The sequence below is a fragment of the Equus asinus genome, chromosome 21 (genome assembly GCF_041296235.1).
Source record: "Equus asinus isolate D_3611 breed Donkey chromosome 21, EquAss-T2T_v2, whole genome shotgun sequence".
NCBI classification, from domain to species: domain Eukaryota; kingdom Metazoa; phylum Chordata; class Mammalia; order Perissodactyla; family Equidae; genus Equus; species Equus asinus.
In genome coordinates, this window is record NC_091810.1 from 47,741,744 (window position 1) to 47,755,784 (window position 14,041).

The 14,041-nt window shown below is 39.4% G+C and overlaps 1 protein-coding gene across 3 annotated transcripts in view; it reads left to right on the forward strand.

Moving 5' to 3' along the window:
• The first annotated feature begins 361 nt into the window (after nt 1-361).
• The window catches only part of DCAF1 (DDB1 and CUL4 associated factor 1), a 73,753-nt gene continuing 60,073 nt past the window's right edge, over nt 362-14,041 (forward strand). Inside the window, exons 1-3 of one of the 3 annotated variants that reach the window (XM_014840545.3) lie at nt 362-509; nt 7,619-7,736; nt 13,725-13,801. In XM_014840545.3, coding sequence (XP_014696031.3) covers nt 7,627-7,736; nt 13,725-13,801 — 187 coding nt within the window. In that variant the 5' untranslated portion in view covers nt 362-509; nt 7,619-7,626. The other 2 variants (XM_070493012.1, XM_070493011.1) reach the window with 2 other exon arrangements.

Genomic DNA, 14,041 nt, shown 5'->3' on the forward strand with positions numbered 1-14,041 from the left:
TCTTGAACAGAAAGACAAAGAAAAACCAGTGCCTTCTGTTTAAAGAGTGCTGTGATTTCTGATACGCTCGTGAAAAGTATTTTCTCAGATCCTGGTATGTTCTAGGTATAATGGGGCAAACGGGAGAATAAAACAAAAGCTCTCCTCTGCCACACAAGGCAGAAAAAGGTACTGAAAAGGTATCAAGCGGTTATAGCCCTAGCTTGGGAGGATCTGGGGACTCGCTTTTCACTTCCGCCTGCCGAAGCAGCCAATGAGTACACTGCAGTTCGCCTTTATCCCTAAAAACTACAAATTCTAGAAGTCAATGCGCGGGGGCGAAGTGCTCATGCGCCAATCAAGATTAGTGGGCCCAGTCCCTAAAAGCGGAACTTCATTTCCCGGCGGCCCCGGGGCTCGTCAATATTCCTCAGTTCATGCTGGCGTTCTCCTCCCGCCTCCCACTTCCCACCACCAAGCCTCGCGCCAAGTCGGGACGCGCGCGCGCGCTCGCGCTGGGCACGTAGCACGTGAGTGACGCATAATATGTGTGCCGCGCTGGAGCCGTGGTCGCGCTGTGAGTGAGGGAGAGTGAGTGCGGGACCTGAGGCGGTGTGTGTGAACTGTGGCCGCTGGCGGGGTCAGGGGGGAGCGGCGGAGCCGCCCGGGAAGGTGAGTGGGGAAGGGAAGGAGATGGCTCTCTGGGAGGGGCGCGAGGAGATAAGGCGCGTGGCAGAGCGGGCGGGAGAGTGGGCGCCGGGCTGGGGGAGGGGCGGCACCTGCCTGGGCCGCGGGCGGGGAGGGGGCGGGCCGGGCTGCTGGGGAGGCTGGGCTGGGGGCCTGACAGGACTTTTCCTCCTCCTGATTCTTGGCTCGGGGGCGGGGCCTCCACGTTCTTCCTCCAGTCTGCAAAAGAAGCTTCCCGAGAGTAACTCTTCCGCCCGGAGTCGGGGGTAGGAGGTGTCACCCCTACCTGGAGGAGGGGCGTCTCTTATACCCCTCGTCGCCTTTTTCTTCCCAATCCTCCTAGTCTCTGTTCCGTACGAGCTAGGGGGCTCCATCTTCCTTGCCGTACGGCGGCCCCTTTCCCAGACTCTGTCTCCGCCTCCAGTTCCAGTCACCTGGGCGGGCTCTCCGCTTCCTCGGCCTCGTGCCACCTCCCTCTGCACCGCCCGGCTCTCGGACCGCGGGGGGGGGGGGTGGAGCTTTCCGGGCACTCCTCCCACACCCGTGGTGGAGAGAGGTGTGAGGGTCCTGCAGAGTGGAGCCAATCCTCCCACTTCCCAGGACCCTATTCTTGGGGGTTATACTTGTTTTTAGCTGGGATTTCAGAGGCGTTTGCTCAACTCTCTTCTTCCTAGACGATTTTCGTCTCACTTCCTCATATTGCTGTGTTAGCGCTCGGGTTTCGCATTTGTTGAAGTAGTTGTGGAGTGTTTGTAGTAGTTATTTTTGAGTCCCAAATGACTTGTCCTTGTCCTAGTCATGTTGACCTCAGTTTTTCCTTACTCTTTCTTTTCAATGAACACTTTTAGTCTACATGTTTTAGTTATTAATTTGTATTAGCAGCATCTTTCTGTTCTCAACGTTTTGAAAGGTACAGAGTGAGGTTCGTTGGCAGTGTCATCCTGTAATTTTCTTTTTCCAGCTTACTGGAGTTTACCTTTAAGGTTTATATAAGCTTGTATATTTAGACTCTTTAGAAATCAACTTGGTATTTTTTTGCTTGATGCTGTCAAGATTTGGGTTTTGTATATAGCAGTTATTCATTATCTATTTTTGAGTGGTGATATATTTTTGGATGTTAAGGAGATAATAGATACAGAATTTGGAGAATATAAAGAAAATCACTTTGCTCAAAATCTCTTGAGTGGTTGCTGAGCAGTGTTTTTACTGTTCTACCTGTTGTACAGTTGTTAAATTTAATAAAGGGAGGATCTGGTAGAATGAACCACATGTTAGTTTGAAGTGATTGAAGTTGGTTTATTACCAATTTTGTTACATTGTTTTTGTAAGGGAGATGGTCATGGACAGTAATAGAAAATAGTTACACATGATGTTATATGTGATACTAATTATTGGATAAATTTTATTTGAAGCTCCAAACTTGGATTTTTTTCCCCTGGTTTTTTTTTTTGTTTGTTTTTAGATAAGGAAGAATACTTTCAGACATTTGTTTCAGGATTATAACCTTATGAGGATCTGTCCTTAACATGGACTTTATTTTAGACTTTGGGATAGTTTCTGCCAAATGCCATTCAGTATTGTATGTTAGAAGAGGACAGATTTGTGGTTTAATTAAAAAGTTACAAAAGGTTACAAAATAGTGGAAAAATTGTAGAGCTAGGGTGATAATGTATAGTGAAAAGTGTTTCTGCTATCTTTATCCCTCAGAAAGTCAATTACCTGTGCAAAGTGATAGATATTATCCTTGTGTATTCTTCCAGGGATATTTTCTTCCAGGGACACACCCCCCCCACACACTCTCTCACACACACACTTTACTTTTCTCACTTGACAGTGTATTTGAGAGTTGGTCCAAATTAGGAAAGGAAATTATTTTCTAACTTTTTAGTATGAAAATTTTCAAACGTTAAAAAGTTGAAAAAATGGTAAAATGAACACTTGTTTATCCATCCAGATTCAACAGTTGTTAATATTTTGCCATATTTTCTCTATTTATAGGTGTGGTGTGTATTTCTTTATTTTGTGGAACCGTTTCAAAATAGGTTGCAGAAACATCGTACCCCTAAATACCTTGGCAGCCGTCCTTTAGAAGAAAAACATTGTGCATATTTTTTGTAGGCCTTTATATTATTCCATTGTATGGACAGTATTATCATTTTACCCTCATGAGTACCATTTCCATTTTACAGATAAGGAAATTGAGATTTGGAGAAGCTAAATAACTTGGCCAAGATCTCACAGGTTTGTCTGCAGAGTTGGGATTTGAATGCTTGAAACCCTTTTCTACCAAGTAACAGTTGATTGGTTTTGGGACCTCTCTGAGCCCATTTCCTCATTTGTGAAAAAGGGTAGGGTGGTTGTGAAAATTCAGAATAACAAGTGAATTACTTAGCCAAATGTCTGTTCCATACTAATATTTGTTAATTGGTAACTATAGTGTCACTATAGGACAAGCCATAAATTCTGCATACCACTTAAAGCTCTCGCTTTAAAACATGGTGAATTAAGTGATGCATCATTATCCTGTGCATAACAAGATGACTGCACTTTTTACATTTTTTATTAATAGTTTTTCATTGATAGTAAAATGAATTATCATTGATACTGTTACTTTAATTTATTGTAAGTTTATATTTTCCCTGCACAAGTGATTATTCCCAAAGTTATAGTTATTCTCAGGCATAATTAATTGGAAGTTTTGAAAATGACACCAGAAGTATATATATGTCTAAATTGCACTTGAAAATTTTAGTATTTTACTGCCTTGAGTTGACCTTTATTAGAGGTAGTGTTTTCTTTAAGCTTTGCCTTTGTATGTTCCACTAGGCTGATTGCTTAAGTTACCCAAAAGGCATTCTCTCCTGGACCTTTTTTTTTTAACCATTAGAAAAATATTGTGGTAAAATCCACGTATCATAAATTAACCATGAACCATTTTGAAGTATACAGTTCACTGTCATTTAGTAGATTAATGTTGTGCAACCATAACCTCTTTTAGTTCCAAGACATTTTCATCATCCCAAAAGGAGACTGCTTACTCATTAAGTAGTCCTTCCCTGTTTCCTTCTCCCCCAAGCCCCTGGCCACCACTAGGCAGCTTTCTATATAGATTTACCTATTCTGGATGTTTCATGTAAATAGATCATAAAATATGTGACCTTTTGTGTCTGGCTTTTTTCACTTAGCGTATTGTTTTCAAGATTCATCCACAGCTGTAACGTATATCAGTACTTCATTCTTTTCTATGGCGGAATACAATTGCATTGTATGAATATAACCATATTTTGTTTATCCATTCATCTTTTGATGGACATCTGGGGTTGTTTCCACCTTTTGCCTATTGTAAATATGATGCTTTGAACGTTTGTATAGAAGTATTTATTTGAATATCTTTTCAGTTCTTTTCGGGATATACCTCGGAGTGGAATTGTTGGGTTATATGGTAATTCTATGTTTAACTTTAAAAAAAATCTTTTTGAAGAGCCACCAAGCTGTTTTCCTTAATTGCTGTACCATTTTACATTCTCATCATCAGTGTACGTTCCAGTTTCTCCACATCCTTGCCAACGCTTGTTATTTTCTGATTTTTTGGTTATAGTCATCATAATAGGTATTAGTGGTATCTGATTGTGGTTTTGATTTTCGTTACCCTAATGGCTCATGATGTTGAGCATCTTTTCATGTGCTTGTTAGCCATATGTAATATCTTCTTTGGAGAAATGTCTATTCAAGTCCTTTGCCCATTTTTGAATCAGGTTTTTTGTTGTTGTTGAGTTGTAGGAGTTCTTTATGTATTCTGGAAACTAAATCCTTATCAGATACATGATTTGCAGATATTCTCTCCCATTCCATGGGTTGTCTTTTCACTTTCTTTGTACTGTCCTTTAATGCATAAAAATTTTAAATTGTGAAGTCCACTTTATCTGTTTGTTCTTTTGTTGCTTATGCTTTTAGTGTCATAAATAAAAATCCCTTGCCAGTTTCAAGGTCATAAAGATTTTCCCCTGTGTTTACCTCTAGGAGTTTTATAGTTTCAGCTCTTACATTTAGATCTTTGATCCTTTTGAGTTAATTTTTGTATATGATGTTAGACAAGGATGCACCTTCATTCTTTTGCACGTGGATGTCCAGTTGTCTCAGTACAATTTGTCTAATGGTGTTTCAACAAATTCTTTCCCTATTAATGGTCTTGGCACACTTGTTGAAAATCAGTTGACCATAAATGTGAGAATTTATTTCTGGACTCTCAATTCTATTGCATTGGTACACATCAAAACAGTACGACACTGTTTTGATTACTGTAGCTTTATAGCAAGTTTTGAAATCAGAAGTATGACTTCTCCAATTCTCCAAGAATTCCAAAATTCTGTTTCAGGATTGTTTTGGCTATTCAGGGTCCCTTGCAATTACATATGAATTTTAGGTTCAGTGTTTCCATTTTTGCCCAAAAGGTCATTAGGATTTTGACTGTTGACCATTTTGGAGAGTATTGCCATCTTAACATTAAATCTTCTAATCTATGAACATAGGATGTCTTTCTGTTCTCTAACTTCTTTCATCAGTGTTTTATAGTTTTCACTGTATAAGTCTTGTGCCTTTTTGGGTTAAATATATTCCTTAATATTTTATTCTTTTTGATGCTGTTGTAAATGGTGTTGTTTTCTTAATTTTATATTTGGGTTGTTCATTGCTAGTGTATAGCAATACAACTGATTGTTTTTTGTTTTTTTTTTGAGGAAGATTAGCCCTGAGCTAACATCTGCCGCCAATCCTCCTCTTTTTGCTGAGGAAGACTGGCCCTGAGCTAACATCTGTGCCCATCTTCCTCCACTTTATATGTGGGATGCCTACCACAGCATTGGCTTGCCAAGTGGTGCCATGTCTGCACCTGGGATCCGAACCGGTGAACCCCGGGCCGCTGAAGTGGAACGTGTGCGCTTAACTGCTGTGCCACCGGGCCAGCCCCTGTAATTTTCTTGTGATGTTTTTATCTGGGCTTGGTATCAGGGTAATGCTGGCTTCATGGAATAAGTTAGGAAGTGTCCCTCCTCTTCTGTTTTTTGGAAGAATTTGAGGATTGATGTTAATTATTCTTCAAATGTTTGGTAGAATTTACCAGTAAAGCCATCTCTCTCTCACACTTTTAGGATGTGTCTTAAGAGATTAATTTTGCTGTTATTGTATGTTCCTGCTTTACCCAGTCTCTAGAGCTTTCACTTTAGAATAAAACTTTACCAATGAAAAAAATTCGTTGAATTATTGCTACATTCTGCCCTCCTGGCTAGTACTTCTCAAGATTGTCAAGGTAATGAAAAACAAGGAAAGACTCAAAAACTGTCACAGATTAGAGAACACTAGGAAGTTATGACAACTAAATGCAATGTAGTATCCTGAATGAGATCTTGGAACAGAAAAAGGACATGAATGGAAAAACTGGTGAAGTCTGATCAAGTCTGGAGATAAGTATTCCAATGTTGGATTTCTTAATTTTGACAGTGTACCACTATAAAATAAGGTGGTAGTATTGAACTGGGTGAAGGGTAAATGGGAATTCCCTCTACTATGTTAGCAACTTTTTTGTAAATCTAAAATTAATCCAAGTAAGTTTACTTAAAAAATGCATGTATCGTTAGTAGATTGTAGTAAAAAGTACAGCCAGGGTTTTCTCAAGTTAAGGTCAGAAGTCCATATTAGTTGGTCACACCTGTAGCATTTCCTTTTTGTGACTTTGGTTAGAAAGTCTGAAAATGTGGATTCTTCTCTGCAGAAAAGAAGCCTTTTAATTTTGTTTCTTTGGAAATACTCTTCTTTGGAGTTATGGGTAGGCCAGGTGGCGTGAATTACTGTCTACTAACTATTAGTATTGACTCTACTTTATTAAAACAAATATTTTACATTTTAGAGGTGGTGTCATCTTTTACATATATTTATTTTGGTCTTATGTTAGATATCTTTAGAAGAGTGAAAAATAATCCTAGATCAGCTAGTAATCCTTTTCTGGTGTGAAACTGTTTTTGTAGAACAGTTTTTGTTTTTGTGAAAATGTACATTTTGCATTCCAGGATCTGGCATTTTGATCGTAAAGCTCCTTTGGCAAAGAATTTGAGCTGTAAATCATCTAAACATTCTGGTCTCGTTTATCTCTTCTGGAGTCTCTTATAAACCTCTCTTCCCCATGTGTATGCCTCCTGCGGTTCCTCTAAGGCCTGTCTCAACTCCCTGTCCCTGTATACTCCTGGGCCAACCAGTTAATCCAGCAGATTTCTCTGTCTCTCTCCAGGCCTGTTATCTTCCTTCCAGGAAATCAGTTGAGAGAGAGGTTAGGAAGCCTGAAGGACAAATGGATTATAATACTCCTTCCCAAGTTTCATGTTGGTAATGGTATCTACTTCAGTTCTCAGCCTTTTGTTAAGAATTAATGTGTTGTTTATCTTTCATAGAACTTTCCCTCAAAGACTTAGAAGAGCAAAATATTTTGGGGAGTAGTTTTTGCTACATTTTGTATCTTAAAAAAAAGAAATGTACCCTCAGAGTTTTGGACCTCAGAGATCTAGACCTGGAATTATTCTATGTATGGTATGTAGGTATTTGCATTTTTTGAGGGGTGAAAGGGACCACAACTTCTGTCTGATTCTCAAAGGGGTTCTTGATCCTAGAAAGGTTAAGAATCATGATTTTGATCCCGTGCCCTGTTTCATTTGGCAGTTGGGTAAACTGAGATTGAGAGAGGTGACAGGAGTTGTTCATCACTTGATGAGGCTCCCAATCCCAGGTTTCCCACTGTACCACAAATAAAATTATCTATAGGGTCCAAGGGTTAAATTTTCTTTGCTTTTAATTATTTTCCTTGCTTTCTCATCCCTTTTTCCCCCTTCCTCACTTTTCCTTTTGTATGAAGTATATCAGGTTTATTTTCCTGTGGTCATTTATTGTTCTTTTTTTGCTTCCTTAGGCCAAGCCATGACTACAGTAGCGGTACATGTAGACTCCAAAGCTGAGCTCACTACCCTGCTGGAGCAGTGGGAAAAGGAACATGGCAGTGGGCAGGACATGGTACCTATCCTTACTAGGTATGAACAATTACGTTTTTTTAAAAATTAGTTTTAAAAAGAGGAAAAATTGGAGAATAGTATAGGAACGTTTTCATCTGTGAAATGTTCTGAATGCTGTGAATTCTAAATCCATTTTCTTTCCCTTTCAGAACTAGTCTTTATCTCCCTACTTCTTGAAGCTCTTTAAGTTTCTTACATTTCCTTTCAGGCCCTTTGTCCTCATTCTCCTTCGTAGTTGTTCTCTTGCCTGTGTTATAACCCCAGGGTTTTGTGTGTGGTTCTTTTCTCTATTCACCCTAAATATTCTACCTAGATAGTTTTTTCCCTGTCCATGATTTAAAACATGATTCTTAAATTAACTTTCAAATTGCTATATCTGCTTGAGATCCCTCTTTCTAAAAATTTCAGATCCATTTCTCAGCTGCTTGGTGTATACATCTTTACCTGGCTATTCCACAAACACCTGAAGCATACCATGTCCAAAATAGGGCTTATTGTCTTCATCCTCCCTCCCTCCCTATTCACAACTTGTGCTTTTGTATTCCCTCCCTTGGTGTATATGATTTTTTTTTTTTAAATTTGCTGTTTTTTTTTTTTTAAAGATTTTATTTTTCCTTTTTCTCCCCAAAGCCCCCCAGTACATAGTTGCATATTCTCTGTTGTGGGTCCTTCTAGTTGTGGCATGTGGGACGCTGCCTCAGCGTGGCTTGATGAGCAGTGCCATGTCCGCGCCCAGGATTCGAACCAACGAAACACTGGGCCGCCTGCAGTGGAGCACGCGAACTTAACCACTCAGCCACAGGGCCAGCCCCTTGGTGTATATGATTTTAAATGAAAAAAACTGAAAACCAGCCTCCCCAGTGTATTCCTCTACCAGCACAATTTAGTCACCAAGCTCTGAGGATTTCTGCTTCCTCCTCTTCCCCATCCCTAATACCACTTCCTTCATTAGATAGCGATCTTGTCTTGACTGGCCCATTAGGCAGTTTGCATTATCCCTCTGTCTCCAGTTTACCCTCTTCTAATACATCCTCCCCTTTGCTGAAAGATTCATCTTTCTCCCACACGAATCTGATTGTCATACCTCTGCTCATAATTCTTCCCTGGCTCCATTTTTCCTACAGAAAAAAATGTAAACTTTTTGAGTGGCCTATGCGGCCATTTATGATTTGCCCCACCTCCTTTTTCTGCCTTATTGTGTTGGTCTTTTTCAGTAAGGAATAGTATTATATTTTCTAATATCTGTATGCCTTTACATTTGCTGTTTCTTTGGCCTAAAATGCCTTACCTTGGTAAGCTCTAGTCCTTTCAAGAAGCAGTTCAAGAATCATGTCTGTGAAACTTTCTCTGGCTTTGATGTCCCTAGGTAGGTTTGGGCACTCCTTTTTTTTTTTTCTGTTAAATATTCCTGTCATTCATATATATATTATTATTTCTCCCATTTTAACTCTTACCACATTGTACTATAGTTGTCTTTTTACATATGTCTCCTCACTAAATTGTAAGCTTTTTGAAGCAGGTACTATATCTTTTTATTGGTATCTCCTCAGACAATGACTTGCCCTGTCCCTGGTACGTAGTAACTGTGCGGGACATAATTTTATTGAATGAATGTGTTAAGGAGGAGAAAAAGTGAAAAATAAAGTCTGGGGAGGGGGTGCTCATTTTTTTTCTAAGCAGGAGATCACTGGAACACGGGGATCTTTAACATCTAATCTTTGATATTCTAACAGTGAAAACTTTTTGTTTTTGCAATTATCTATTCTTTAGAGATAAAGAGAACTATGATCCTATAAAAGTTGAAACAGAAATAAATGCTTTGTTCATAACTGCTCTTGATACATGGGGAGTGTGTGAAAGTACAGTTTTTTTTTAGGGACAGGACTGTTGCTGACTGGTGGAAAGTGCATTTTGTAGAGACATTGGAGATTGAAAACTGCTAATTGCAAGATTCTTGAAATGCAGCCACAGTCAATTAAAGAATCTAAGTATTGTGCAGTTAATGTGTGGGTTATTGATGTAACTGAAAGTAGGAGAGTCATAAATGGGGATGATGATGTTAGTGGTGTATTTACTTAATTGCTCAAAAAATATTTATTTGCATGTATACTAAAAATACTCAGTTTATTTTCAAGGCTATTTTTACATTATCATATTTGACCTTCGTCTTTGTCGCTATGCTATGATATTCAGCAATGCAAAGCCTAAGATAGAGGGGCCCTGTCTTCAAGGAGATAACCATCTGAGAGGCAACTAACAGATAAGAAACACTGCAGAGTAGTACAAAATAATATATAATGAAGTGCTAACTTGGACAATATGGTTCATAAATATTTTAGGGGTTATGAAAATGGAAAGAATTTGAATGAGGGCCAGCACCGGTGGCCTAGTGGTTAAGTTTAGTGCACTCCGCTCCAGTGGCCCACTTTGGTTCCTGGGCACGGACCTACACCGCTTTCTGTTTGTAGCCCTGCTGTGCTGGCAGCCCACATACTAAAAAACAGAGGAAGATTTGCAGGGATGTTAGCCCAGGGCAAATCTGCCTCAGCCAAAAGAGAAGAACTTGAATGAGTCAGTTTCTTTTATCCACTCAACGAATATTTGAGGACCTTTTGTGTATCAGAACTCTACTGGAGACTTCTCTGAACCTCAGCTTGCTCATTTGTCACTAAAAGTATCACTGAGAGCTACAGTGTTAGAGATAGCCACCATCAGAGCTACTTGCAAAAGACTGCATAGCCAGGCAGTGGAAAGCTAAGGTGGTTTTTTGTTTTTTGTTGTTGTTGTTGAGGAAGATTGGCCCTGAGCTAACATCTGTTGCCAGTCTTTCTCTTTTTCTTGAGGAAGATTGTTGCTGAGCTAACATCTGTGCCAGTTTTCCTCTATCTTGTATGCCGGATGCTACCACAGCGTGGCATGATGAGCAGTGTGTAGGTCTGCACCCAGGATGTGAAACCATGAACCCTGGGCTGCTGAAGGGGAGCATGCAAACTTCACCACTATGCCACTGGGCCTGCCCTAAGATTGTTTTTTTTTTTTTTTTTTAAAGATTTTTATCTTTTCCTGTTTCTCCCCAAAGTCCCCCGGTACATAGTTGTATAGTCTTCTTTGTTGGTCCTTCTAGTTGGGTATGTGGGACGCTGCCTCAGCGTGGTTTGATGAGCAGTGCCATGTCCGCGCCCAGGATTCGAACCAACGAAACACTGGGCCGCCTGCAGCGGAGCGCGCAAACTTAACCACTCGGCCATGGGGCCAGCCCCGTAAGATTGGGTTTTAACTCCAACTCCAATGGGCTTTCCAGTATAGGATGTGGTAATAGGTCCTTGGAACAGGGACTTGAAAGATGGTAGAATGATAGCTTGATGAAAATCAGAGAGACAAGGTTTTCTAGGAAAAGTGAAAAATGTGACTGAAAAAGACGTTAAGGGGAGAAGGAACTGGGGCATGTTTTTGCAGCAGTGAAGAAATGTGCCCCACCAGAGTGGAGGGTGATATAAGGTAGGAATGGAAAATAAAGTTGTATGGCGCAAGATCTTAAAAAGATCTCCAAGGTTAGAGAGTTTAAGAGACAGCAGGATGAATTCAAAGTGTAGTTTATTTTATTATAGATAGGAGCAACTTCCACCATCCTCCAAATTGTTGAGTCTTTTAGTTCACTGGATATTTCCTGAACTACCTTTACAGTCCCCCTTCCCCCACAACTGGCTGCAGTTTTGAGTGTTTTAGTATATTCTATGGGAAGCAAATATCAATTTCAGGCCTACCTACACTTTTATTGACTGCTATTTTTATGCTCTTTGGGCAGTTTTCCTAAGAAAAAATGTACAACTGTTTATAACTTTAGTTGTCTTTTTATTATATATACACTTTTTTAATTATAATTGAGGCTTTGACTTGATTCTGTGAAAAGGAATTGGCATTGGGCCAAGCTATGTGAGCTTCACCTAGGTACTGTATTTTTTTTTGATATTTTTGAGATATAATTTATTACTGATATTTTTGAGACATAGTTTATTGTTTTACTTGTAAAACCATCACTCAGAGCCAGCTTGATGGCCTAGTGATTAAAGTTCAGCGCTCTCACCACTTTGGCTGTCGAGGTTTGGTTACCAGTCGCGGAGCCACACCATTCATCTGTCAGTAGCCATACTGTGGCAGCAGCTTACAAACAAGAACTAGAAGGATTTACTACTAGAATGTGCAGCTTTGCACTGGGGCTTTGGGGAGGAGGAAAAAAAAAAAAGATCGATAATAGATGTTAACTCAGGGTGACTCTTCCCCAGCAAAAAAAACCCCACAAAAAACCAAACAAACGCACAAAGAAATCACTCAGATCAAGTTATAGAACTTCAGTACCACCTCGAGAAGGCTTCCTCCTGCCCCATCCCACTCAATATTTCCCCTAATTTGTTTTTTCTTTTAGTTATTTTTGACTCCTAGTTTTCATAACAATACCACCTAAATAGCTGTCACATGTCAGACTTTGTTCTAAGCAGAGTACATAACTTAAACCTCAGGGAAACTATACAGTAGGGACTGTTATCCTCACTTTACAGCTGAGGCACAGAGAGGTTAAGTAGGTTGACCAAAGTCACACATTGTGGAAGAAGTATGATTTGAACCCTGGCCATGTAACTCCAGAATCCATATTTTTAAACCTGTGCTGTGTGAGATTGCTTAATTTCAACTGAAGATATTAGTAGATTGTACTTAATTCTAAATATATTTTGTGTGATTGCCGCTTGTGACAAAGAGAATTTTCAGAGTTGAGAGGGAAAAGTAGAAAAAGTAGAAGTACTCTTGAGGCTTGATGGACAAAATATACCAGAGTGAGCAAGAATTTTTGCAGGGAGCTTAACCCTTAAGGCTAGGAAATATGGTTCTGTGAAAATAAAGCATATAGGAGAGTTTGTGTTAGGACAGAGCATGCTAGATATTGGAGAGTGTGATAGCCTTGTATTTGATTGTCACTATAATGATTAAAATGTCAGTCTTGCTTAGGATACTCAAAAAGTGAGTTTTCTTGTTTTGAAAAGAATGCATAAATAAAAAGGAACTATTGATACATACAGCGACATGGATGACTCAAAACATGCTGAGCGAAAGTAGCAAGACATAAAAAGAGTATATATGATTCCGTTTATATGAAATTCTAGAATAGGCAAAACTAGCCTGTAGTGAGAGAAAGCAGATGAGTGGCTGCTTGGGGCAAGAGTGGGGACTTAGGTGGGGGAAGAATGTTACAGGCTGGGGTAACAGCACAGGGAAAGGCCATAAAGCAGTTATAAACCTGAATTCTTTGAAGAGCAGAGAAGGCCATGTGACTGAAGCTTAATGAAGGACGAGTGGAGCTGTAGAACGGGTCAGAGATGCAGGCTGAGGCCAGATTATTGTGAGCCATGGTAGTACTTGGGTTTAATTCAAATTGCTGTGGTAAGTCATTGGAAGTTGGAGAATGAATTGTGTCAGATCAGGCATGGCAGCAAGAAGCAAGGAGACTAGGGAAAAGGTTATTGCAAGTAGTCCAGGCAGTTCATGATGGTAGTCTGAACAAGGATAGGAATGGTCAAGATTTAGAGAAATGTCAAGAGATATTTTATATTAGAACACTAATCTGTTCTTCTTATCCATGTGAATAAACAAACTTATTGATGTTTGCTTTAGTGTCTTGTTAGCTAAAGTATTTATTGTTAACAGAGCTAACAGGAATTATTATTGTGGAGGATGAGGAGAAAAGGAACGTTTTATTGATGACTCCTAGGTATTTGGCTTCTGAGGGAATGGTAGTGCTGTATTTTGAGACAGGAAAGTAGAGAGAAGAATGAGTTTGGAATTGGAAATTGTTTTATGAGATGGTTGTTTAGATCTTTGTGTTCATCAGGAAAATACCCTTTTTCTAACTTTTTGCTTTTATTTTATACTTTGCTTGTTGAATTGACTATTGTAGATGGTGGTACATTTTTTTCTGTCTTGTTTAGAGTTGACCCTGTCTTCCCTTTGTGCTAGGATGTCTGAATTGATTGAAAAAGAAACTGAAGAATATCGTAAAGGGGATCCAGACCCATTTGATGATCGACACCCTGGTGAGACCTGTGTTCTCTTAAGCCTGGCTCTAATTTTCTTACAAAAGAAAATTGCTTAGTAGGAATACTTTTCAATTGAAATAGCATCTTTCATGCTAAGTTTTAAGACCTTTTATTTGTTAAAGTATTGCTCAAGGTGGGGGCAGTGAGGAAAAATTGAAGTATTTGTAATATTTACTGATCACATAGAATGTAATTAATTTAAAGGAACTAAATTATATAAGTATACCTTATTGACTC